Source organism: Drosophila serrata, unplaced genomic scaffold (assembly GCF_035046125.1).
Source record: "Drosophila serrata isolate PLE 108 unplaced genomic scaffold, ASM3504612v1 contig_251, whole genome shotgun sequence".
In the NCBI taxonomy this organism is placed as follows: domain Eukaryota; kingdom Metazoa; phylum Arthropoda; class Insecta; order Diptera; family Drosophilidae; genus Drosophila; species Drosophila serrata.
The window spans coordinates 39,030-65,290 of record NW_028257149.1 but is presented as its reverse complement, the minus strand read 5'-3'; the positions used below and the strand labels follow the sequence as shown (position 1 = coordinate 65,290).

General features: G+C 40.4%; 1 protein-coding gene across 3 annotated transcripts in view; it reads left to right on the top strand.

Moving 5' to 3' along the window:
* Mur2B (Mucin related 2B) overlaps positions 1-25,570 on the top strand; it is a 99,151-nt gene extending 73,581 nt beyond the window's left edge. For 2 of the 3 annotated variants that reach the window (XM_020950176.2, XM_086832796.1), the window contains 5 exons: positions 17,579-18,405; positions 19,952-20,065; positions 20,138-23,246; positions 23,345-25,282; positions 25,349-25,570. In XM_020950176.2, the coding sequence (XP_020805835.2) occupies positions 18,094-18,405; positions 19,952-20,065; positions 20,138-23,246; positions 23,345-25,282; positions 25,349-25,485 (5,610 nt within the window). In that variant the 5' untranslated portion in view covers positions 17,579-18,093 and the 3' untranslated portion in view covers positions 25,486-25,570. The remainder of the gene's footprint in view (positions 1-17,578; positions 18,406-19,951; positions 20,066-20,137; positions 23,247-23,344; positions 25,283-25,348) is intronic. The other variant, XM_020950178.2, reaches the window with a different exon arrangement.
* Positions 25,571-26,261: the final 691 nt, after the last annotated feature.

Genomic DNA, 26,261 nt, shown 5'->3' with positions numbered 1-26,261 from the left:
CAGGACACAACACACACACACGCACACACACACATCCTGCCTGATCCTGCTGCAATAAAATTAAAAAATAAGTCAATGCAAAAATCGAACGAACGAGACGCACACGATGCGATGCAATGCATTCCCCTATCCTTTTTTTTGTGCTATTTTTTTTTTTTATGTTGCAATGTCCTGCGAGCTGCGTCCTGTGCCTGTGCGTGTGAGCAAAACAACCCCCGAAAAAAGGACATGCCGCTGCGTGCGTATGCGTGTCCTGGCCAGTCCTGGACCAGTTATGGGCGTTTTTTCGTGCGCCAAAAAAAAAAAGAAATAAAAAACGAAAAAAGAAACGAGGATAAATTCAAATAAAAATGCAAAAAAAGCTAAAAATTATAAAAATGCAATGCTGCCGCTGCCGCTGCATCCGAGTGCAGTTGCAACAGTGCTGCCGCTGCTGCTGCTGCTGTTGCTGCTGTTGCTGCTGCAGCCAGAATGCAGCGCAGTTAATGGCAGTAGGCGGGTGTGGTGCGGCAAGGTCGCGGCGCGTGTGGCAGCAGCGGGTTTAAAAAAAAAACACAAAAAAATTAAACAGAGAAAAAAAGGGGACAAAACAACCAAAATAAATAAATGCGCGCGCGAGGCAACAAAGTGGAAATTATATAAAAATGCGCTAAAATCCCCACGCACACACACACACACACACTGCTGCAGTTAGGCGTTTGCTATATATGTGTGCACGCATACATTCGTAGGTTGTGCAATTTTTTCGCTGCCTGCTTTTGGGCGCCCTGAGTGTGAGCAGGCCAACCTCTGCGCTGGGCCAGGGAAAAGGGAGAATACTGCGTGTGTGTGTGGTGTGTGTGTGTGTGTGGTGTGTGTGTGTGTGTGGTGTGTGTGTGTGTGTGGGAGGAGGGTGTCCTGGTAATATGTTTGTTTAATAGGCCTAGCCAGAGCGGAGTAGAGGTATAAGTGTGTGTATGTGGCAATGCATCAATGCAACCAGAGAGCACCATAAACTTAAGCTTTGATTGGAAAAATCTATGAAAAATCTAGGAAAATGTAGTTTTTTTAGTCACTAGATTGCCAAGAGGGTTAAGTTTTAGGCACCTGTTGAGCCTAGATTGTAGATCAGTGTTTTCAATGAGAGGAAACTCAGATTTGTTGAGGAAATTTATGACAAGAAATACATAATTTTTAACAATATATTTAAATGTTTTCATAAAAAAGCTTAGATTATAAAAAAAACATAATTTTCTTTACATCTTAATATATATAAATAAATAAATTTGTATATGCAAATAAAAATTAGAAGTATATGCTCAAGTAATATTTAAAATAAATACATATAAATTTTGTTTTAATTATTTGAAGAAAGATAGTTACATTTTTACTTATTTACCCACATTTTAGGGTCCCTAATTTGTTTTGTTTATTTCTTAATTGTTTGTTTAAATGTAAATTATGCAAGCCACAACAATATTACTTTTCAGTAAAAGTTTTATTGGTATAATAAATTAACATATTCAAATTTTAAATATAAAAGAGAATGTATATGATTTATGTAATCTGAAATGACTCCTTAAAAATAACGAATTTGTCAAGGTATTTATAAAAACATAATATAATTATGCACTATTAATATATTTGTAGTATATTTAAATAAAATGAATAATAGAGAGAAAAATAGAGAGAAGATTTCAGGCATATAAATGTAAATATTGAGCATAAAAGTACTATTAATTTTTCTATTAACATTATCGCACTCATCATAATATAGAAAATATTGAAAAATCTCATTTAACATAAAAATCAAAAACAATTCGAAATATCAAAAGCAAAAAATCATACTTAAATTATTTGTATTATCCTATTATATTGGTTCATTAATATCAAACAGAATATACTTATTTTTTATGTTGCATATAGGGCTATGCAAAAATATCGAGATTTATCTAGAATTTTGTTATAAAATTTCAAACTAAATCAATATTTACAGCATTAAAGGTCTTCCTATATTGTTTTAATTTTTATTATTAAATAGTGAAGGTAAATAAATAAAATATCTAAACAAATGAATTATCCCTTAACGAACTGGAACTAGCTTAGGAGTCTTTTTGTATCCTTTTTAGGCTGCTGGTTAACTAAATTATATAAATTCTTATTCTTTTCTCACATGTGTTTTTCGTTTACTTTCTGAGTTTTTGTTGTTTATCAATCAATTGTTGGTTTGGTTGATGTATCCTGGCATCCTCCCCAGGAGTCTACCATTGTCCTCTTGGACATATTGGCCTGAGACTCCTCCTGTGGAGGAGCCTTCAAGGGATCGAGATCGAGAGAAAGAGAGAGAGAGAAAAAGAGAAAGAGAGAGAGAGGCTTTCGTTGGGGGATTCATCTTATTCTTTGTTGTTGGCAACCAATTTTGCGCCTATTCTGGAAGAGTCGAGAAAGTGCAGCAGGCAGGCAGGCACTGTATCCTTCTCCCAGGACTCTCAGTTCTACCAGGACTGTCCAAATTGCCGTTAGCTGCAGGAAAATTGCGTGAAAAACATTTTTTTGTATGCACCAAAAAATACAAAAATGTATATATGTATATCCTGGCGAAAAAAGGAAAGGAGCAAGGGTTGTATGTCTATGTTATGTACGTGCACTTTGGGCTCCCCGAAAAATATCACATTAAAATCAACGACATGCTCCCCTCACCCCTCCCTCACTGAGTAATACATAATGTACAAAAAAAAAAAAAAAAAAAAAAAAAAAATGACACAACAAAATTGACAAAAGTTTAATAATAATGATACAAAAAAAAAAGTAATAATAAAAAATCACCAAAACTCTCCTCGCCAGGACATCACACACGCATGAAAAATAAAATTGCAAAAGGGGGCTGGACCAGGATATGCCGGATACAGGATACAGTGTCCAGCCATAAGGCCAATGCATTTTTGTTAATCACACACACACACACACGCACACCCTCACACACACACTTACACGTGGCATTTATTTGGTTCATTTTTCCCTCTTCTTTTTTTTTATTTTTCCTGCGTTTCGCATTCTCGCCTTCGTTTGTTTTGCTCGTTTTCTCCACTGACATCGTTTCTTTTTTTTCGCATTGTTGCTTTTTTACGCGCCTTGTTTTGTGTTGTTTTCACTTTTTTTCTTTCTTTTTTTTGTATTTTATTTTGTTTTGTTTTGTTTTCTGTATGCGCTGCACTGGGCGGTGGGTGGTTGGGTGGTTGGGCGGTTGGGTGGGTGGCTTTCTGTACAAATTACACATACGCCGTGTGGTACATGATGCATCAATACATGCCAGGCCCGTGCGTATTATGAAAATGACATACGATGGGTGGCAGCGAGGAAAAGAGAGAGAGAGAGAGAGTAGCAGAAGGAGACAGAAAGAGAAAGAGGTAGTCAGCTAGAGAGAGAGAGAGGAAAAGAGGTAGACAGAGACAAAAGGCAGGGGGGCAGTGCGTAAGTTGAAGCCTGGCTAGCTCCACCCTCTCAGTCCTAGCAAAAGGATGTGGACTGTGTGTGTGTGCGCATTTGATTTTGGGAATTAGCAGGAAAGGTGGAAAGGAGAGAGTAAGCCAGGACCTGCACACATTCCCCTTTCCCTTTCCCTTCCCCCAAAAAGGCTACCAAATTCTCTTTGAATTCGTTCTTTCTTTTTATATTACCCCCCATGTTTGATTGTATTTATCTATACTTTTGGCTTAAATTAACGTTAACAAATGCCATAGCAATTTGGCCTAACCATTTCAGGCTTAATTTTCTTTATTTTTTTTCACCCACAATTTTTGGGCTTCAGTTTTTTGTATATTTTTTTTTGAACAATAAATTGTTATGCCTACAAAAGAGAGAGGGAGTGAGAGAGCGCGTGTGGTTATTTATTTTGATTTTTGTGCAATTTCCAAACCAATATATATATATATATATCTATATATATTTATAAGCTTATATTGTCTGAATGCAAACACACACACACACACTCATACCCGTGGCAGTGTTGCAAAAAGGCAGCCATTTTTAAAATGTTAAAAATATAATGTAACGCCGCTGCGTGTCGTCCTTTTTTCGGTGAAATCAGGATCAGGAGAGGGGGAGAGGCGTGTAGCGGGGGTTTGGGCCACGCCCCATGCTCTGTGCCATCGCCTTTTTTGTGGTTGCATGCGATTTTTCCTTTGCTGCCCCTTTTTTTTTTGTGTACATTTTTTGTATTTTTTCTTTTTTTTTTTGTGTACCTTGTTGTTTCTCTTCAATTTTTTTAATGACTTTTTTTTATAATGTTTACCCGGGCTCTTAATGAAAAATGCTATACAGTAGAGGTGAGTGAAAAAAATTAGCATAAACGATTTTAATTGATTCCGTTAGAGGCAGGTGAAATGCAATTGCCACTGGAAGTGAATATGTGAAAAGGCCCGGGCAAAGCCCATCCTGAACTCAATTCCACGATCCCCTTTTTTAACTGGGCAAATCAAAAAGAGAAATCGTTGCCTCACAACATCTCACAATGTTTTTTTTATTTTGGAACACAAAAAAAAAGAGTCAAATCTGCAAAGAAACTTGCACAAAAACTTTCTACTGAAGTGAAGTTACTTCTCTACCTTTCTACCTTCCTCTGGGCAGCACCCTTTCCCGCACACCTCTCCTTGTGCCTTCCCTTGCTGCATCTTTTTCCTGGCTTCCACGAGAGAGGAATGCTACCCATCGATCTTACATGATTTAAGGGCCCCTTTTATGCCAAGGCTTTAGCCATAGAAAGCTGTGCGCAAATTGGCCAAACAAGATCCAACAACCAACAAGAGTTGCAATGCCCGAAAAAAAAAACGAAGCCAAAGAAAGGAATATATATATATATATATATATAACAATATATATCTGTAGGGAAAAACCAGTTTGTGTGTGTGCCAAAAAATAATACAACAACAACAGCAACAAAAATATATTGCAAACTCACAAATCTTCTTTACCGAACGAGTTTGTGTCTTCTTCTGTGTGTTTTTCACAGTCTCGTGTTTTTATTTTTTGCGTAATTTTTGTGTAATTTTTAGTGCGCCACAAATACAGCAAAAGCAGCAAAGCAAGAGCACCAAGCACCAAGCACAAAGCACAAGCGCAAAGGCGCTTGTCCGTCCTTTGGATATTTTGGCAAATGACTTCACTTTAATCATGCTCTCTCCCTCTATCACACTCTATATATCTCTGGCCATCTCTTTCGCTCTCTCTATGCCCCTCTGGAGGAGCACTTATAATTTCCAAAAAGTAAAAAAAAGAAGCACAAACTCGGCCGACGAACGCCTTGCGCTTGGACCGAGGTTAACGGCTTCAATGCAACTTTTTTGAGGTTTCTCAATGCATATACTATATACATATACCATATATACTGCAGATATATATATATATATACATTTATATGTATATAATGTGTACGTTCAGTGAACGATCAGCGACCTAGCGAGGGCAGCACACAAAATTTAGGAAGTAGCCCCCGAAAAATAATACCCAGGGGAGAGGGAGAGCAACCGAAATGTGGACTTTTGTTGGTTTTTTGAGTGTGTTGTGTGTGTTGTGTGTGTGTTTGTATTGGAACATGCACATTTCAAACTATGGCAAGAGTGTGAGGCAGAAAGAGAGAGGGAGTATGAGTGAGAAAGAGAGAGGGAGCTCGACAGAGAGAGAGAGACAAGGACAGTCTTGATACGAACGATCGCCGTCAAGCTCTGCTCGGTTCGCTGTTTCGCCCTTCCTCACTCTTTGGCTGAGTAAATTTGCCAAAAAAAAAAAAAAATTAATGATGAACAAAAAAATACAAAAAAATATACACTTTTGCCAAAAAATGTGTTGTGCTCTCCTGCTCTGACTCACTGAATCCGTCATTAGTCTTCCCCTTTCTTCTTCCCTGGAAGTCTTTGTCGTTTGCATTACATAGATCGCTCTGCCTGCGCCGAGTCTCCCAGATTCTTCCCCTGACTCTTTCCCAGATTCTTCTCCCCAATCTTCCCCTCATGACTCTTTCCCAGATTCTTCCCTTGAGTCTTTCCCTGATTCCTTTTCCAGTCTCCTCTTCCAGCCTCATCACCCCCCTTTGATCAGGCTGAAAGATCGCGCTACTTTGGAGCTGCTTTGAAGTTTGAAGCCCCTAGCTGGGACTGTACAAATGCAGAGAAGCCTCTGCATTTTGGAGATTCTCTGATTCACACACAAACACACTCTCTCTTCAGTTTTTGGGGCTGTGAATCTTAGCAGGCTTTCCAAGCTAAATTATGGCCTCTTCCAGAAAAAGGGATCAACGCACTCGGGGCTCATCCTACGCCTAACGCACAAAATGAGGCATCCAAGATGATGATGATGATGAGCTACAAGAGATGAGAATGGAGGGGGATATATATGTATATATCTCTGGGAAAACAACTTGTTACCATATTCATTATCAATCACGCTTCTGGTTAACCGCCAATTTAGAAAGCACTTTAGGCTGTAAAAGTCTCACTTAAAAAACCCCCCTAGCTCTAGGGTTTGGGTTGGGGATTATGGGTATTAAATGATTCGTCACACAGAGTGAGGGAAGAGAGAGGTTGGGAGGTAGAGAAATCGTAAAATAAACAAGCAACAAATGGTGGCAAAAACTACCAGCAAAAGTGAACCAATCCCAGTCGGGAAAACCAGCTATCCCGCAGCTATTCACCCCACACACACACACTCTCTCTCTCTCTCCAGGAAGTTCAAAGTTCAAAAAGGCTTAAATGCCACAAAATCAACACCATTTCAACACATACTCACACACATGTGTGTGCCTAATAGAGCAGTAAGGGATTGGGTTTGGGTTTGGGGTTGGGGTTGGGGGTTTTTTTTGGGCTTAGAAGTGCCGCCGAGAGGCAAAACCACTTGAGTACGCCTATAAAATGGCTGTGAAAATTTCACACTAAAAACTTTTGCCACACAGAAAGCCAGAACCCAAAAACTGTAGAACCCAAACCCAAACTCGAACTCGAATTTGAACCCTTACCATAACCAGGACAAGTTTAAGTCAAGTTAATGATGATGAAGTTGTTGATATGTTGTGCGTGTCCTGGCGTGTGTGTGTGTTTGGGTGTGTGCAAATGAGCTAGAATTTTAGGGCAGAAAATTCATCATAAAATCACTTAAAATGGCATTAACAACCCTCCTCCTTAAATGGGACCGGGGGGTAACCCACACATGAGCCCGGATCCCCGGTAATTGCGTGTCAAAACTTGTGTAACCTCTGACCTTCCCGGTTCAAGGAAGGCAAGGCAAGCAACCCTTTCTCCCCTTCCTCCTCCTCCCCCCCCCCCATTGGTGTCCTGTCCCATTTGCCGTCTAATCCTTTGATGGGCCTAATCGCTGCCTGTCCGTCCATCCTTCTCTCTCTCTCTATCTATCTATCCTACTCACACCCATCGCACACACACGCATATCATGCTAATTTGCGGACAGCCGCCTTCGTTTGACTTGGCTTCCGGTTCTTGTTGGAATAACGGCAACCGGACACCCCATAAAAAGAAAAAAAAAACTTTGGCCTGAGCTCAGGATCTGACCTTATGCTTATGCTCACTCATGTGGCTGTGGCAAACGACGGAGGATATAAAAAGGATGGAAGGCGGCGCTAAAGTGGCATAAAAGTGTTGAAATCATTTTAGGGTTAATTTCCGCCTCCTTGTGGGACACTAGACAGAGACAGAGAGAGTGAGAGAGAGAGAGAGAGCTGGTCCTGGAGGAGACTATTGCTAATTAATTCAGACTATACCTGGGAGACCTTATGGGAGAGTGGGAGTGGAAATAGGAATAGGAATAGGAATAGGAGTGAGTGTAGTAATAGGAGTTGTAATAGGAATAAGGAGTAGGAATAAGCATTGTAATAGGAATAAGGAGTAGGAAAAGGAGTTGTAATAGGAATAAGGAGTAGGAAAAGGAGTTGTAATAGGAATAAGGAGTAGGAATAGGAGTTGTAATAGGAATAAGGAGTAGGAAAAGTAATAGACAAAGCAGTAGGAAGAGGTACTAGCAGCTACAGAACTAGAATAATTATTAGGAGCAGAATAATATGTAGAAGAAAGTGTGAGAGCAAGGTGTAAGGAATAAGGAGTAAGGAGTAAAGATAAGAGTAGATAAAGGTAGTAGAAAAAGGAGTAATGTGAGTATGAAAAGGATTAGTATTTGGAGTAAACATAAAAAGCAAGGAGTAAGTGTAGGAGTTAGAGATAGAGATAGGAGTAAAAGTAGGATTAAATTTTGGAGTAGTAAAAGAAGTAAGGAGTTAGACTAAGAGTAGTAGTAGGATTAAGGAGTAAGACAAAGAGTAGTAGTAGGATTAAGGAGTAACACTAAGAGTAGTAGTAGGAGTAAGGAGTAAGACTAAGAGTAGCAGTAGGATTAAGGAGTAACACTAAGAGTAGCAGTAGGATTAAGGAGTAACACTAAGAGTAGAAGTAGGATTAAGGAGTAAGACAACGAGTAGTAGTAGGATTAAGGAGTAACACTAAGAGTAGTAGTAGGAGTAAGGAGTAATACTAAGAGTAGCAGTAGGAATAGGATGTATGTAAGGAGGAAGGAGGAAGGAGTAGTGAGCATGTCTAGGAGTAGAGTAGGAGTTGGCGTAAGAGTAGGAGTGGGATTAAGGAGTAAGGTTAAGGAGCACGATTACGGAGTACGGTAACGGAGTACGGTTACGGATCACGGTTACCGATCACGGTTACGGAGTATAGTTACGGATCACATTTACGGATCACGGTTACGGATCACGGTTACGGAGTATAGTTACGGATTACGGTTACGGATCACGGTTACGGAGTACGGTCACGAAGCACGATTGCGGAGTACGGCTACGGATCACGGTTACGGATCACGGTTACGGAGTACAGTTTCGGATCACGGTTACGGAGCAGGGTTAGGGAGCAAGGTTAGGGAGAAAGGAGTAAGGAGCAAGGATAGGAGTTAGAGATAAAGGCAGTAAAGATAGGAGTTAAAGGTAGAGGTGGAGTAAGAATACAAATTAGAGGTAGAGTAGGACTAAAAGTACGAATAAAGGTTGTAGTAGGAGTAAAAATAGGAATAAAGGTAGTAGTAAAGGTAATTTTTAAGAATAAGAGTAGTAGAAGGAACAGAATGTAAGCAAAATGTAAGGAGTAAGTAGTAAAGAGTAGCAAGCAAGGCTAGGAGTAGGCGTAGGAGTAGGAGTAAGAGTAGGAATAGGAATAGTATTAGGACTAAGAGAAAGAGTAGGAGTAGGATAAGGTAGTAAGGAGTATATGAAATACGGATGGGAATAGGAGTATAAATAGGAGTCAAAGTAGGAATAGAAGTAAGGAGTAATCAGTATGGAGTAGAACTAGGAGTACAATGATTAAAACTAGGAAGCACGCTGACCAGCCGGAAAAAAGTTACCCGCAGCACGTGCCAACGTCCTTGGGCATCTCCAGGACACCATCCACAACCATCCCATTACGGAAGTTCCCATCCCCCCCTGAAAGTCCCTTTCCCCCCAACTCCAGACACCACCACCACCACAAGCTAAACACATTTGTGGGTCAGTCAATCGAGGACGTGCCTTGTGTGTTTGTGTGTGTGTTAGCCGAGAAATCCGAGAATTTCACTCTTGAATTTCTAATAAATTCATAGGGCTGTCTTCTGGGGGAAAGCCCTTTTCCTCTAGAGTGTTTGTGTGTGTGTGTGTGTGCAAGTGTGGGTGGTTTGACTTCCCCTCTCCTGATGATGTGTGTAATTTCCAATTATGACTTCCTTTGACGTGGCTTAGTCTTATTTAATAAACTTGGTATCTTTGGTCTTTGGTCTGTGCTATTGCTTAATTTGAATGCCCGCAAGCAGGCACACACACACACACAGGGTCAAGAAGTCCTTGAGAGCCGGAAGTGGCAAAGGACCCACGACCAAGGGTTGTGTGTGTCTCTCTCGGTTAATCCCACAGATTTCTGGGCCTGACCTGCCATGGAGCCATGTGCGTGCGTGAGGGTGTCGCCTTCGCATAATTTGTAGGTCATGCATATTTGGCATGTTTGACATGTTTTCTTGGTGTTTTACATGATAAACACTTGAGGGTCCTTTGGACCAGTCATGCCTGAGCGTGTGTGTACTTTGGGAGCTATTTTCCACAGTCAATTGTCCAGGGGAAGAACTTAATTTCATTTTCAAGTGGGGAAAACTTTGAGATATTTCTATCCCTGAGATTCCTTTTTTTCGACCCAAACTGGGGAGGGGAGAGACTTTAATCAAATGCTTAGCCAGGAGTAAACCAGTTTTTGAACTGAAATCACACACAAGGAAAGCAACTAAACTAAAATGCCTTGGCGAAACTCAACGCAACTTGAGTTAAAACGAGTTTTGTTAGTTCCGCGTCGAAAAACCTGGGCCACGTTGCAGGCCGGCTTCCAATGGAAGAGGATTCTGCCACTCGACAAGCTCCTCTTTCTATGTAGGTCGCTGCTGCAACACACAATTGTGGCTCCTTGCCGTTGAACTGGTTTTCATTTTCTTCGTTTTTTTTTTTTTTTTGTTCGCTGGCTAATGCATTGCCTTTTCAAATTCATCCACAACTCCTCGGCGACCTCGAGGCAACACGCCATCACACGGATGCGATGCATTTGCAGTTGCCGGGGGAGAAAAACAGGTTTTTGTTGTTAAATGGGATAGAGGGGACAAAGGGACACAGGGACAGAGTCACAGGGTTGAGGGATTATTTTTGTGTGGCGATTAACTCATCAGAGGAGCAGGCTCTGACCCGGCCTGACCTGACCGATAGCAGGGACAATAAATCAAGGCGGTGGCGCTTAATCGCAAAAGCTTGACGAGGAGGAGGCGGGACCAAAGGACACTATTCGGCCAGGGGATAGGCCAACCTAGCCAAGAGGACATATCTTGAGGCTGACACACACACACACACCAGCCAGGACACGCGTCCACCTACACACACTCATATGTCTGGTTGCCAGGATTACGGCCCAGACAGGAGCTGGAGCTGGGGGGGGGGGGGGGGAGATGACGCCTTGACTGCTGTCATGACAGCGCTTAGCCTTAGCCCAGCACTCAAGGTCACTGGGTATGGTCCCGGCAAATAAAGGACACCCCCGCAAAGCACACACACACAAACACACACGCACGATTGCAACCTGTTGAGAGCCGAGAAGGCAGAGGAAAGCTAAGCGCGAGAAAATCCTTCTGGCAGAGACACAGCAGAAGCAGCAAAAGGAGCAGAAGGAGCCAAGGCAGGAAAAAAGAATAGAAGGAAAAAAAAGAAAAGCAAGACAGCCTTGGGGGAGTGTGCCACCCTAATCTCCGGTCAGCAACGGGGCAGGACTCCAGGCAGGACTACAGGTGGTTATCCGTCAGTACGTGTGTGTGTGTGTGTGTGTGTGTGTGTGTGCGAGTGTGTGACGGAGTGTGTGAGTGTCAGCTGTTGGTGTAATTAGAAGTGCAGAGAAAACAAAAAATGGGTGAAGAGATTCTATGGATATTAGAAAGATTATAGATTATAGATAGTAAAGCTATTATAGATATGTATAAACTAAAATATGCTTTTTGGCTATAAGAAGCTATCAAGATGGTTCCAATAAATAAATTAATAAATAAATATTAAAACAAATACATAAATAAATTCAAAAATAAATAAATAAATAAATAATCCAATAAATAATCAAATAAATAAACTAATAAATAAATAAATCGCATTATATGCATATTTATGAATAAATAAATAAATACATAAATAAAAAAAAAATTAAAAAAATAAATAAATAAATAAATAAATAAATAAACACTCTAATAAATAAATAAATCGCATTATAAGCATATTTATGAACACAACATATATACATTATTAAGAAAAATCAAAATTAAACAAAAAAGCAAACTCACTTAGGGAAGCCTAAATTTATATAATTCTGCATTTTGCAATTGATTTATAGAATAAAAAGGAAAATTGATTATAACTATGCTATTATATTCGCCTTTTCTTAATCAATTTAAATTAATATTTATACATAGCAATATATACCACTATTATGATTTTTATATGACCATTTTTCGACAAATCAAAGCTTTCAAAACACCATAACTAAGCCAAAAAATCATTAATTTTAATTCGGAAAGCTGTTCTGTGCTAGTTTTTATAGCGCTAACAAATCTGCGTACTAAGTTTTAAAATTTAGAAATTTTAAAATTTTGTCAAATTTTGACATTTTAAAAGATGAAAAATAACATCTTAAAAAATGTTGGAAAAAATAAAAACAAAAAAAATCTGCCAAACATAACTAGATCGATTCGATTTTTCTTGCTGATCAAGAATATATACGATTTATAGTGTCGGAAATGACTCCTCTACGAATTATCACTAAAAAAACATCAAAAACGCCCTTATGGGAAATATAGATCAATATTTTTATATGATCATTTTTTGTGAGAAATCGATTTATTAAATTATGAATAACTAAGCCGAAAATTCATCAATTTTAATTCCGAAAGCTGTTCTGTGTTAGTGTTTACTAGTTTAACAAATCTGCATACTCCATTTAAATGTTTTAAAAAATTAAATTTTTGACAATTTTTTTAATCTCAATTTTAACAAATTCAACCCATAAAATGTTGAAAATTTTTAAGAATTTAAAATTTTGTCGGATACAGCTAGATCGATTCGGCTGTTGATGCTGATCAAGAATATATATGATTTATAGGGTCGGAAATGACTCCTTCACTTTCTTTTAAGCTTCTGACTGAAGGTGCAATACCATTTTTTAATCGGAACTAGTTTTATTTTTAAATGAAAATTTTACGACAAATCAAAATTAAAAAACTCATATCTAAGCCAAAAATGCATTCATTTCAATTCAGAAAACTTTACGATGCTACTTTTTATAAGGTTAATCAATCTGCATGCTCATTCCATTTAAAATGGAAAAAGTTTTTGTGTAAATTAAATAAGATTTCACTGGTGAATGCATACATATTAGTTAACTAATAAAACCAAGAAGATTAAATTGCATATATTGATATTAATTGTTGTTAAATACAACATGTATTATAAAGTCCGCATTTTTGATATAACTTTTAGATTCTTTAATAGTTTGTTTTGATACAATTCCGAGAATTTCTCTCCGTGTGTGTGCCTCTCTAGTTGCTGGTCCTAGTCTTGTCCCTGGTTTTAGTCTCGGTCTTAACTTTGGTTCTTGGGTTACCTGCTTTCCTGGAACGATGTCTGCCGTCTGTCCATCAGTCAGTCAGTCCGGGGTCCAGCTCAAGGTCGCCTGATGCCACCCACAACCCAGTTTCTGGCCCGTTTTGTGTGTGTTTGTGTGTGTGTGTTACCTTGAAACCGAAACGTTGCCTTGCTGCTTTTCTTTACTTGATTTTTCTTGTTTCTTTTTCCTTTTTCCTTTCTTTTATTATGGTTTTTCTTTATATTTTCCTTGTATTTCTTTTTCTGTGTTGGCAAAGAAAGAAATGTATCAGTTGCCGCCGCACTTTGGCATGCTTTTTTCTAGCGCCGCACTTCTTGATGAGCACCGAATTTCCACCCGTTTTAACCTCCTGCCTCCCTCCCATCCATAGAAAAGGAAAAGCTGGGGGGAAAAATGGGAAAAAATAAAAGAAAAACCTGAAAAACCTGACGGCGCTGTTGGCGTCGTCGTTGAGTTGAAGGAAAAACGAACGGAACGGCGGAACGAGAGTGAAAGTCGTCCTGGCCACATGGGGAAATGGTTGGTGGAGAGGGAGAGGGAGAAAGGGGGGACAAGGACCGAAGCCTTACGCACTAACCACTACACCCGCACACCCGCACACTCGCACGCACACACACACACAGCGCCTACGCTGACGTTGACGCTGACTGCGACGTAGCGCCGATATACCAATACCAATACAGGATGAAGGATGAGGACGAAGGATGCAGGATGAGGAGGCTGCCTTCGCCTTTGCCTCTTTTTTTATTCACTTTTCCTCTGCTTGAGTTTCATGTTTTTTTTTTTTCGCCGCTCTGCCAGTGCTCTGCCACTGTTTATTTTGGTCGCAGGACCTGCTCCTGCTCCTGCTCCATCTCCTGCTGGGAGTAATTTTTCTTATTTTCATGCGCTCCTTCGTCTTGGCGAACTTTTTCTTTTCTCAACTTTTTTTTTCTCTATTTTTTTTTTTTTTGGGTACCCTCCTTTTCCTCTCTACTGTTGAGGAATAGTTGGACCAGGATCGTGGGTGGAGTGGGTGTAGAAGGTATATTTATTTTTCCTTTAGGTTTTTCCTTGATTTTCTTTGATTATTTTTTGCTTACAAAGCTGCCAGCTAAAAGCTTTTCTAGCTTGGTGGTGTGCGTCTTAGCTGGGCTTTTACGATCAGTAGTGGAGCTGCGAACCGAAAAGCGGAGAGTTCTTCACCAGAAGAATGGAGTCTTTTTCTCCGAAGATTTCTTTTCTATGCTGAATAAATTGTTCTCTTAGCTAAATAACAGTTTTAAATGCACTCTAGAATTTAGAAGAGTCTTGTATTAAATCTCTCATTGGAATGGTTTGTCTTTAGCAACGATCACTAGAGAAGTTTTAAACCAAACTCTACATGAACCTTTTGAAATGCACTGTTTGCGTGTAGAATCCATGATTGCTAGCGGAATCTGAAACCAATGTGGAGATTCTTGAATGCTCTACTCGCCGAATGACAGTTTTACATTCACCGTTTTGCATTTTTTCTTCTAACGATTGTTTGTATGGCAGCTATATGACCTATCAATCCGATTTTCAAAACAATTTTTCACAAAATTGTAAATAAATAAAAAAAAAAATATCCCAATTTTAATGAAAATCTATTGAAAACTGGAAAAGTTATAATTTTTAATTGTAATAATTTCTCCATCGTTTGTATGACAGCTATATGATATAGTAGTCCGATTTTCATAAAATTTTACACAAAATTCTAGATTAAAATATAATGGGTATATATGAAATTTTCCTAAAATGTTCCGATTGTTCCTATGGCAGCTATATATATATATATATATATATATATATATATATATATATATATATATATATATATATATATATATATATATATATATAGTCTACCGATTCGTCATGCTCCGATTTATATACTAGTAAAATTATATAGAAGAATACCTCCATAGTTTCATTCAAATAGCTTGTTCTTATTTGCCCCAAAACAAATTTCGCACACTGTGCATATGATTCCCAACTAGTTCAAACATCCCCGGAACGAAGTGACTGCTGCCGGCCAAGTATCGGAAAGGTGTTGTGTTACAAAAGTTGCAAGTCATTGTTTACAAGTGTTTAAAGTAAGTAACTGATCATACACACTTACTGGTCATAGAAACTTACTGATCATAGTTACTTACTGATCATAGTTACTGACTTGTCATAGATAATTACTGCTCAGACTTAATAACTATTCAGAGCTAATTACTGGTCATACTTAGTTACTGGCCATAGTTGATTACTGATCATAGTTCTATAAATCGTCCGATTGTTCCTATGTCAGCTATATATATGTATATATAGTCCACCGATTCGCCATGCTCCGATTTATATACAACTAAAATTATATAGAAGAATAACTTCGTAGTTTCATTCAAATAGCTTGCTCTTAAATTGGTTCAAAACAAGTCTCACACATCCGTGCATATGATTCCCAACTAGTTCAAACATCCCCGGAACGAAGTGACTGCTGCCGGCCAAGTATCAGAAATGTGTTGTGTTACAAAAGTTGCAAGTCATTGTTTACAAGTGGTCAAAGTAGGAACTGATTATAGATACCTAATGGTCACAGCTAATTAGTGATCATAGTTACTTACTTGTTCAGAACTAATTACTGTTCATACTTAGTTACTCGTCATAGTTGATTACTGATCATAGTTCTATAAATCGTCCGATTGTTCCTATGTCAGCTATATATATGTATATATAGTCCACCGATTCGACATTCTCAGATTTATATACTAGTAAAATTATATAGAAGAATAACTCCATAGTTTCATTCAAATAGCTTGCTCTTATTTGCCCCAAAACAAATCTCGCACACTGTGCATATGATTCCCAACTAGTTCAAACATCCCCGGAACGAAGTGACTCCTGCCGGCCAAGTATCAGAAATGTGTTGTGTTACAAAAGTTGCAAGTCATTGTTTACAAGTGTTTAAAGTAAGTAACTGATTAAAGATACCTACTGGTCACAGCTAATTAGTGATCATAGTTACTTACTGGTCACAATACATTGGTGATCCTAGATACATGCTGTCCTGAGTTACTTAATGTTTAGAGAAACTTACTGATCATAGTTAGTTACTGCTCATAGTTACTTATTGTTGAAAGATACTTACTGATCCTCTACATTTAACTACCGTTAACAAAACCAAGTATACATTGGTAGAAGCATTCTTTAAGGCTTCCAAAACTGAATAACAGTCTAAAAAGCACTGGATGCAAGTCTAGACTAAATTCCCACGATCGCTAGTGGAGCCTCGAACCCCCAAGTAAAACCCAAAAATAAAAACAAAAACAAAAAGAAATATGGATAATTATGAATGAAAGTGTGGGCTTCTCCACCTCTTTCTCTTACTGGCTGCGTCACGAACAGAATGAGCATTCCCCCAACTAAAATCTATTGTACGTGCTTCGATGCATATTTCAACAAATTCCAAATCTCCTCCAGACTTGTGTAGATACATAGCTGAAGATCTATGTTTCTCTTACTCTAAATATATCTTTCTATCTCTGTTTCTCTAAGATACTTTCACGCTTATCTTGTGGCTTGTGGAGACGTGTTCGAATCTTAAGAATTTTTTGCTTGCTCGAGAGCTTGTCCGACATGGATGACATGGCGATAGGTAAAGCTAGATGTCTCCAGCTTTCTGCCCTGTGTCATATAAATATAATGTATATATTCCCTGATTGATAATCACGTAGAGAATGAGTACGCTCCGGATCCAGTCCGGCTGATAGGAAACTCTGTGGAACTCACTGAACAGGTGATTGGAGGCAAATATCAGTGGCTTGTGCACCTTATCAGTTATAGAGCAGCAAAAACCGGAAGTTTCAATCAAAGTAGAGTACATATCACTTGGAAAAAACCTAAAGAATCGAAGAAAAATCATGTCCGAAGTAGGGTTAAAAAATATGGAAGAATATAGCTTTGCAAGTTCTTAATCAATATCATTAAATTAATATAGGTTTCCAGCTATAATTCGACTGTGTTTAACAAGTTGAGAACATGATGATAATCATTCACATATAACTGATTAGGAATACTATAAACTATATTATATAGTTAATATAAAAACATTAATTACATTCCTTGTTGTTTCACCAACGTGCTTATGATAAATGTACATAGTTTAATTTAATTACGTATAGGCCTCCGATCTCCCAATTCGTGCCCAAAAAGCAACATGACCGAAACGTGTTTAATGGGGATTCTCCGAAATTTACCAACTTTTGGAATTTTCGCATTTATTTATTTATTTTTTTTGGATGCGTAACACCCACAACGTAGCTACGTACGTGTAAGAATCGGAAGTGCTGCTCAAGAAGAGAGATTTTTGATGGTTACATGACCTTACATTACATTAATCATTGCAGATATCAGAAGAACTCTCTAACCAGTGGATCACGTCGGTGGAATGGAGAAAGACCGAAGATTACTCATACTCATGACCAAGAGGAGAAGACATCTCCATGGCGGAAGTGCAACACGTCTTTTGCTCTCCGGCAGAGCAAAAAAATAAAAGACGTTTTAGTCATGACGGTAGTCGCTATCTTCCGGTCACTGGTCTGTGCTTGGAAGCCACATGGTTCTCCAGCAGACAGAGAGAGGGAGAACTACTGCTCCAAGATCGTCGTACTTAAGCCACGGGCACTTGTCAATCGGCTTTAAAGTTATGCAACACATTCTCGACGGCAGCGACCTATTAAAGACCTGCTGACCCGCTCCAAGTCATCACTGCCACCGGAGAGCTCCAACGCAGTTGCAGTCAAGCTCAAGGATTAGCAACAAATGTGCTCAGGATATTGCCTTGACAAGTGAAGAAATCGAAAAGGATAGCAAAGGAAAGGATACAGGATAAAGGACTCAAACCTAGTGTAGTGACTCAACCATGATGCACTGCCTCTGGTCGCAGCAGCAGCTGCTGCTGGGCCTCATGGCCTTGGCCCTGTTCAACCTGACCGCCGGTCGTTCGGTCCGTCAAGTCGGTGGTGCAGGTGGTGGTGGCTATCCGCCGGTACTCCCGGGTGGTTACTATCCCCAACCGCCGCCGCCGCCCCATTATCCTGTCTATCCGCCGCACTCGTATGGATATGGTGGCTACCAGAGTCACCCGCCGCCACATGGCTTCCCTCCAGCTGGAAATTACTATGGTGTCTATCAGAGTTTTCCCGGAGGCGGTGATCCAGTGCAGTTTGATTATGTAAGTCATTATTGTTTTTTTATTTGATATTATTATTTGATTTATCACTTCATCACTTTAATTATTATTTATTGACTTTTTGGCGAAGAAATCATTTTTTACTTTTATATTTTGTTTCGAATTTCTGCAGCGGGAAGAATTTTTAAATGAATCTTTTATAACTTAAATAGATTTACTTTGTTATTGTCTTAATTTATTATTTATTTATTTTTGTTTTTATTTTTGTGGTGAGAAATAAGTATAATACTTATTGTTTTTAGAGGAAAAATACTTAAACTGGTTTTGGTTTGGGGGAAAACTTTAAATTTTGTAAAAAATATTGTTATTACTTCAAAATCTCTTTTTAAATAGGTTTACCTTTTTGAAAAGTGCCCTATTTCTTACTGTCAATATATTTTACATTAATCAATTTGATATTGAGAAGATCAATCAATTTAGTAGGAAATATTTTAATAATTATTAAGATGGCTCTTGAAGAGGTTTCCCTTGCTAAAAAGTTGTCTTAAAACAGTATTATTTTAAAAACCTTATGGGGTATTAAGTTTATAGTCTGAAGCTTCAAACCCAGTGAAGAAATCATTTCCGACCCCATAAACCATATATATTCTTGATCAGCATCACCAGCCGAATCGATCTAGCTATGTCCGACAGAAATTTAATTTTCTCAAAATTTTCACATTTTTATGATGGTAAAATTGTTAAAATTAAGATTAAAAAATAGCCAAAAATTAAATTTTTTTAAACTGTTAAATTGAGTATGCAAATCTATAAAACTAGTAAAAACTAGCATAGGGAAACTTTCCGAATTAAATTCAATGCATTTTTAGCTTAGTTATGAGATTTTTAAACTTTGATTTGTTTAGAAAATTGTCTTATAAAATATTGGTAAATATCGATTAATAAATGACATTTTACTTTTAGTCAGAAGCTTGTAATGATGTGAAGGAATCATTTCCGACCCTATAAATCATATATATTCTTAATCAGCATTAACAGCCAAATCGATCTAGCTATGTCCGACGGAAATTAATTTTTTTCACATTTTTATGATGTTAAAATTGACATTAAAAAAGTTGCCAAAAATTTAAATTTTTTAATATTTTAAATTGAGTATGCAGATTTATAAAGCTTATAAAAACTAGCATAGGACAGCTTTCCGAATTAAAATGAATGATTTTTTGGCTTAGTTATGAAATTTTTAGTCTTTGACTTTTCGACAAAAATTGCCATATAAAAATATCAATAAATATCCTTTAAATAATTATGCTGCATAATTTTAGTTTTCTGTGTTGAGAGCTCCTTAATAAACAAGAATTCCCTGCTCTAAAACTACTATATTCAGCTAGACAGTCTATATTTTTGTATATCTTTTCAATAACCCTTGAAAACATAGTAATGTCTTGTATCAAAGGATTCAATTAGACTCGCTTTTTAGTTGTATAAATCATAAATTCTCATCTTCATCAACGATTGAGCTACCAAACCAGCTGTCTCAATGTTCCCATCTTGACCTCTATTTGTTATTTTTAACTGTTTTGTGCCTCAGAATAATCGTTGTTCGCGGAACTACATTGGCATCAAGCCGCATCCTGACCAGCAACAGTACTATTATGTGTGCCAATCCAACTGCGTGATTTTCAGCAAGTGCCGTAACCATCAGGTGAGTGACCGAATGTCCTCCGTCCAAGGAGTCCAAGAAGACACCTAACCGAAAAAAATTTGCTCTTCTCAGAGCTTCGATCCGACCACCGGACGATGTGTCCAGCAGCGGGGTCCCCAGCAGTCACTCCAGCCGCATCGTTCCCGACCAAAGCCGTGCCAGAAGGAGGGTCGATTCCCCAATTCGCATGATTGCAGGACATACTATCGCTGTGACAAGAATCAAACGGAGCCCTGGCTATTCGCTTGTCCCGAGGGAACCATCTTCTCGCCGCTGGTCCGCAAGTGTGTGCCCGGTGACCAGTGCCCCTCGACGGAGATATCTTCCAGTGGCAGTTACATTCCACAGAACTGTGAGCTCAAGTTTCCCGTGTGCACCGAGGACGGGACCTTCCGTTCGCCGACGGACTGCGCTTTGTACTATACGTGCCGCCAGCAGGAGAGCGGCAACTATCTCCAAACGCGCTTCAAGTGTCCCGGCAGCAATAGTTTCGATACGGAAAGGAAGATCTGTCGGCCACGCAGTGAAGTTGATTGCTATGACTACCAGCCATCGCATCCCTATTATCCCTACTATCCGCCCTATCCGGCTGCTCCACTCTACGAGGAGGATGACTACGATACGGGAGCGGGAGCGACGAATAAGGAGCATCAGGAGCATTCCGTTCCAAAGTCCGGAAGGTTCCAAGAGAACATTGTCATACTGCCCACGACGACGACGACGACCACCGAGAAGCCCCATTATGGCTATCCGTCATATTCCTATGACGATTCTTCCTATTATCGCAACAAGGAGCCAGCCTCAGAAAGTTTGCACATTGAGGATGAGAGAATTGTTAAACCTTCGGTGAATGTTGTTATTCTGCCCAGCTCTACACCGGCCACAACCAGTACTCAGTATCATTCGACCAAATATCAATACAAGAGGTTCACAGAGAACCCGCAGGCAAAGGTGGATGCTGTTAAGGAGTTGCATCTTTCCAATAAAATTGTTATTGTGCCAACTACAGAGACGACAACGACAGCCAAACCCACAACACACTCATGTCCTACACACCCAACGCCCATACCAAATACCAGCACTGTACCAACAAAACCAACAACTACTCGAGAAACTAGTACGGTTACAACCACAACAACTCAGAAGCCCACAAAGCCCACTGTTACAACAACTACCAGAAAACCAACAACAACAACTCCAATACCAACAACAACAACTCCAATACCAACAACAACAACTCCAATACCAACAACAACAACTCCAATACCAACAACAACAACTACTCAGAAGGTAACAACAACAACAACTCAGAAATCAACAACAAGAGAATCCAGCACTCAAAAGACAACTGAGACAATCTCAACAAGTTCTAAGACCACAGAGAAGGCCACAACAACCACTCAAAAACTGGAAACAACGACTCCGATAATAACCACAACCACTCCGAAGTCAACAACGACGACCCCTAAGACATCGACAGTGACAACCACTACTCCAAAGCCGACAACTACGACTCCAAAAACATCTACAGTAACGACAACTACGCAAAAACCAACAACGACGACTACAAAAACTTCTACAGTGACAACAACTACAACTCCAAAAACATCTACAGTAACAACAACTACGACTCCAAAAACATCTACAGTAACAACAACTACAGCAAAGCCAACAACTACGACTCCAAAAACATCTACGGTGACAACAACTACTCAAAAGCCAACAACTACGACTTCAAAAACATCTACAGTGACAACAACTACTCAAAAGCCTACAACGACGACTCCTAAAACCTCTACAGTCACAACAACGACTCAGAAACCAACAACGACGACTCCTGAAACAAGTACAGTGACAACAACAACACAGAAACCAACAACGACGACTCCTGCAACATCTACAGTGACAACCACGACAGTGAAACCAACAACGACGACTCCTGAAACAAGTACTGTCACAACCACGACCCTGAAACCAACTACGACGACTCCGGAAACCTCTACAGTCACAACCACGACTCTGAAACCAACAACGACGACTCCAGAACCCTCTACAGTTACAACCACGACCCATAAACCAACAACAACGACTCCCGAAACCTCTACAGTCACAACCACGACTCTGAAACCAACAACAACGACGACTCCTAAAACAAGTACAGTCACAACCACGACCCAGAAACTAACAACGACGACTCCTGCATCATCTACAGTGACAACCACGACTGTGAAACCAATAACGACGACTCCCAAAACATCTACAGTGACAACCACGACAGTGAAACCAACAACGACGACTCCTGAAACAAGTACTGTCACAACCACGACCCTGAAACCAACTACGACGACTCCCGAAACCTCTACAGTCACAACCACGACAGTGAAACCAACAACAACGACTCCCGAAACCTCTACAGTCACAACCACGACTCTGAAACCAACAACGACGACTCCAGAACCCTCTACAGTTACAACCACGACCCATAAACCAACAACAACGACTCCCGAAACCTCTACAGTCACAACCACGACTCTGAAACCAACAACAACGACGACTCCTAAAACAAGTACAGTCACAACCACGACCCAGAAACTAACAACGACGACTCCTGCAACATCTACAGTGACAACCACGACAGTGAAACCAACAACGACGACTCCAAAAACATCTACAGTCACAACCACAACTCTCAAACCAACAACGACGACTCGTGAAGCAAGTACAGTAACAACCACGACCCAGAAACCAACAACTACGACTCTTAAACCGACAACGACGACTCTTAAACCGACAACGACGACTCCGGAAACCTCTACAGTCACAACAACAACCCAGAAACCGACAACGACGACTCCACAACCGACTACGTCTACTAAGAAACCGACCACAGTTACAACTTCGACCCAAAAACCAACAAGCACGACTCCTTGGCTAACCACGGAAATTACAAGAACAACGGAAACGACCACTGTACTAATTACCACTGAAAGGCCAACGACAACGACTCCAAAGACATCGACAGTGACCATAAGTACCCAAGGACCAACAACTACAACTGAGAAATTGACATCGGTGACGGCGACGAGCACAGTGACGACCTCTCCAGCCCCCGTAGACAACAGCACAGCAACGACGGATCTGACGACACGACCCCACTGCCCCGACCCGGACTCCACCGCAGGTAAGCCTCATTCACAGTCACAGCCTCAAGGCCACTGCGATCGAACAGCAGCAACAGAAAACACCTAATCCAAACACACACACACACTCGACTTGCAGATACAAACACAAATGCAGCATGCACACCGACACAACACCTGAAGTCACTCCAACAACAGACTATCGAACAGTCATCCAAGCAAACACACACCAACACAGCGATAACTGGGAGCGGGAATCCCCTGGGTAAGCAGGAGGAGTTGCGAGCGAATAGTTTGCACTCCAGAGAAGAGTCCCTGGACTACATGGACGATGCGCCATCGTTTCCGGCCGAGTTCGAGGCGGAAGCGGGAAGAGCAACGACACCCAAGGTGCCGACCATGTCCACCCTGGCAGCTGCTCACATTTTGAGGAAACTCTTTAATGTAATCTCCACGACCACTCCGGCTAGTCGAGAGCGTGTTCCTCCTACTCGGCGTCCGCCCGGAGTGACCATTGCCCAAATGGCCAGGCACAATTTGGCCACCTCCAAACCCTTCATAGCCCATTCGCTGCGTCTCTCCATTCAGCAATTGGCCTCCACGCAAAAGCGTTCTGTTCAGTCACAGATCCTCCCTGTGGCAACCAAGAAGGAGTCAGAGGATTCGGAGTATTATGATACCTCGGATGCCGATGATGAGGATAACCAAGTTTTGGAAGGAAGAGATGCACCAAAGGCCATGGCCAGTACAACCACAATGGCCGCTGTGCTACCGACAGTCCAGGATTCCATGATCACGACCACGGAGCAGCAGGAAACTAGTTCCCGGGCAAGTCCAACCACAACTACGATAAGTGATTCGGAGTATTCCGACTCTGATTATGTCAATGATGAGGCTGAGAATGAAATTCCGGGTGGAGTAAAGAGTCTGGAAGCAAGAAAGAGTATGCTGCTAAGCCTGCTCAAGGAGAGGCTGCAGCCACTGCCTCTGGCTATTACGGGAAAAAATAAAGAAGGAAGTACTAGTACAAGTACCAGCACTAGTACAAGTACAAGTACAAGTACAAGTTCAAGCTCTAGTACAAGTACAAGTTCAAGCTCTAGTACAAGTACTAGTACAAGCACTAGCACTAGTACGAGTACTATTTCCCCCATGACTTCGACTACTAAGCCAGAGTCAACGCTTTCAGCTCAAAATGAAAGCCATCGAAGCTCGGAATACTATGATGATGATGATGACTATATGGAAGATGAACCTGTTAGCGGTTTGTCTAACCAAAACCAAGAGGAATTGGCCAAGAAGCCTCAGACAATTAATGCCAAGCGACATATAGTTCCCACACAGTCTCAGTTACAGCCAAAGCCACAAATACAGAAGTTCATGCCTATTCCTATTCCTGTTACCAAATCAAAGCCACAAGAATTAAGTGTAGAGAGTTCACAATTACCCACAGCCAGCTTCCTGAGGCAATCCTCAGCAGAAGTGAATGCAGAAAAGACCAAAAGCAATTCTCTAGCAGATGAAGCTAGTCGCAGACTTAGTTTCCTTGGGCGTATTCTAGGGCTTACCAGCAAAGCCACCACAGTCACACAATCAACTACTACAACACCTAGGATAGTTTCCACTACAACATCATCCACTACTGAATCATCTACGACAACAGTCACAGAATCATCATTAGCATCATCAGTGACACAAAGAGAGCCAACAAGAGTGCCAAGAAGTTTCATGACAAATCTGCTAAAAAATGCAGGAAAATCACATATCAAACCAAGAACAGAAAGAACATCAACCAAGTCGCCGGCAGTTCGCCAGGAAGTGCTGTCCGTAAATGGCAAACCATGGCTGCTGGCGGCTCGCAATCAAACCGTTCACCTAACACCCATCGCCGTCACTTCCACCTTAAACCCAGTGAGCCAAGTTAATAGTTCGAATATCCTCCATCCGTTAGTGACCATTCCCGGGAATTATACCACCGAAAAGGTGCCGCAACTTATCGTCAAGGTATATGAACCCATCGATCTGAAGATTGTCTTTTGTCCCAAGTCCTGTGACCAGGACCATGACCACAAATATGGTGAGTACAAAGAAGGATGCACCTCGTCGTCGTTGAGTCCGATTCAAAACTGTTTAAAATCCACAGACCCAGCTGATAATCATAAGAATATAACCAGCTGTACTGGTGGTAATTGCCAGGACGAGGAGATACACAAGCATGTGGACATCCAGTGGAAGCCACTGGAACTCGACGATATTGCTAGCTTCCGGAATGCAGTCTAAAAAAAAAAACAAGGAGCACATTAACTTTTAACCTAGAGCCTAGACATTACCAAGAATTATATTTAAATCGAAAAATACTTTTAAATCCATCATTTGTTTTGTTGTGTGTGTATGTTTTTCTTTTGGGGTACCCGCTGTGCAGTTGCCTTTTGTCAAAAAGGAAAAGAAACTGGGGAAAGGAAAAAGGAGCAGTCAGGCACACACACACACACACTCACACAAAAAACCAGACATTCCAAAAGGAAGGAAAAACGTCCTTCAGTGGGCAGTGGGTCGTGTCGCGGTCGTGGTTGTGTCCTGTGGCCTGCCTGCTCTGCCTTCCTGCCTGCATGTGTCCAGGAACTTCAGTTCCAGGTGCCACCTGTTGCAGTCAAACAAAAGAAAGAAGTCCCTAACACAACAGGACCAAGCCAAAGTTGGCAATTGCATGATGCATACACATGGGCAACCATGGCAGGACGAGGGAGTTCCCCTCTTTCTCTCTGTGTGAGTGAGTTCACTTTTTGTGAGCCAAAAGCAAAAGAAAAATGCATGAAATGGAGGCAAGTGCAGCCTGGGTTTTTTTGGTTTGATTTTTCTCTTGCTGTTTTTTTGGTTTTTACTTGTTGTGTGGCACAGTTTTGGCTCCAAAAAAATAGAGCAGCAACTGAGGACACTGCCTCCCTCCTTGTTTCCACTCCTTTTGACTTCCAACTAAGCTTTTACATCCTCGACTGGCTCAGCAGAATTTTCTGTGTGTGGCTTTTCGTGCGATTTACAGTTATGCGTGCCACAAA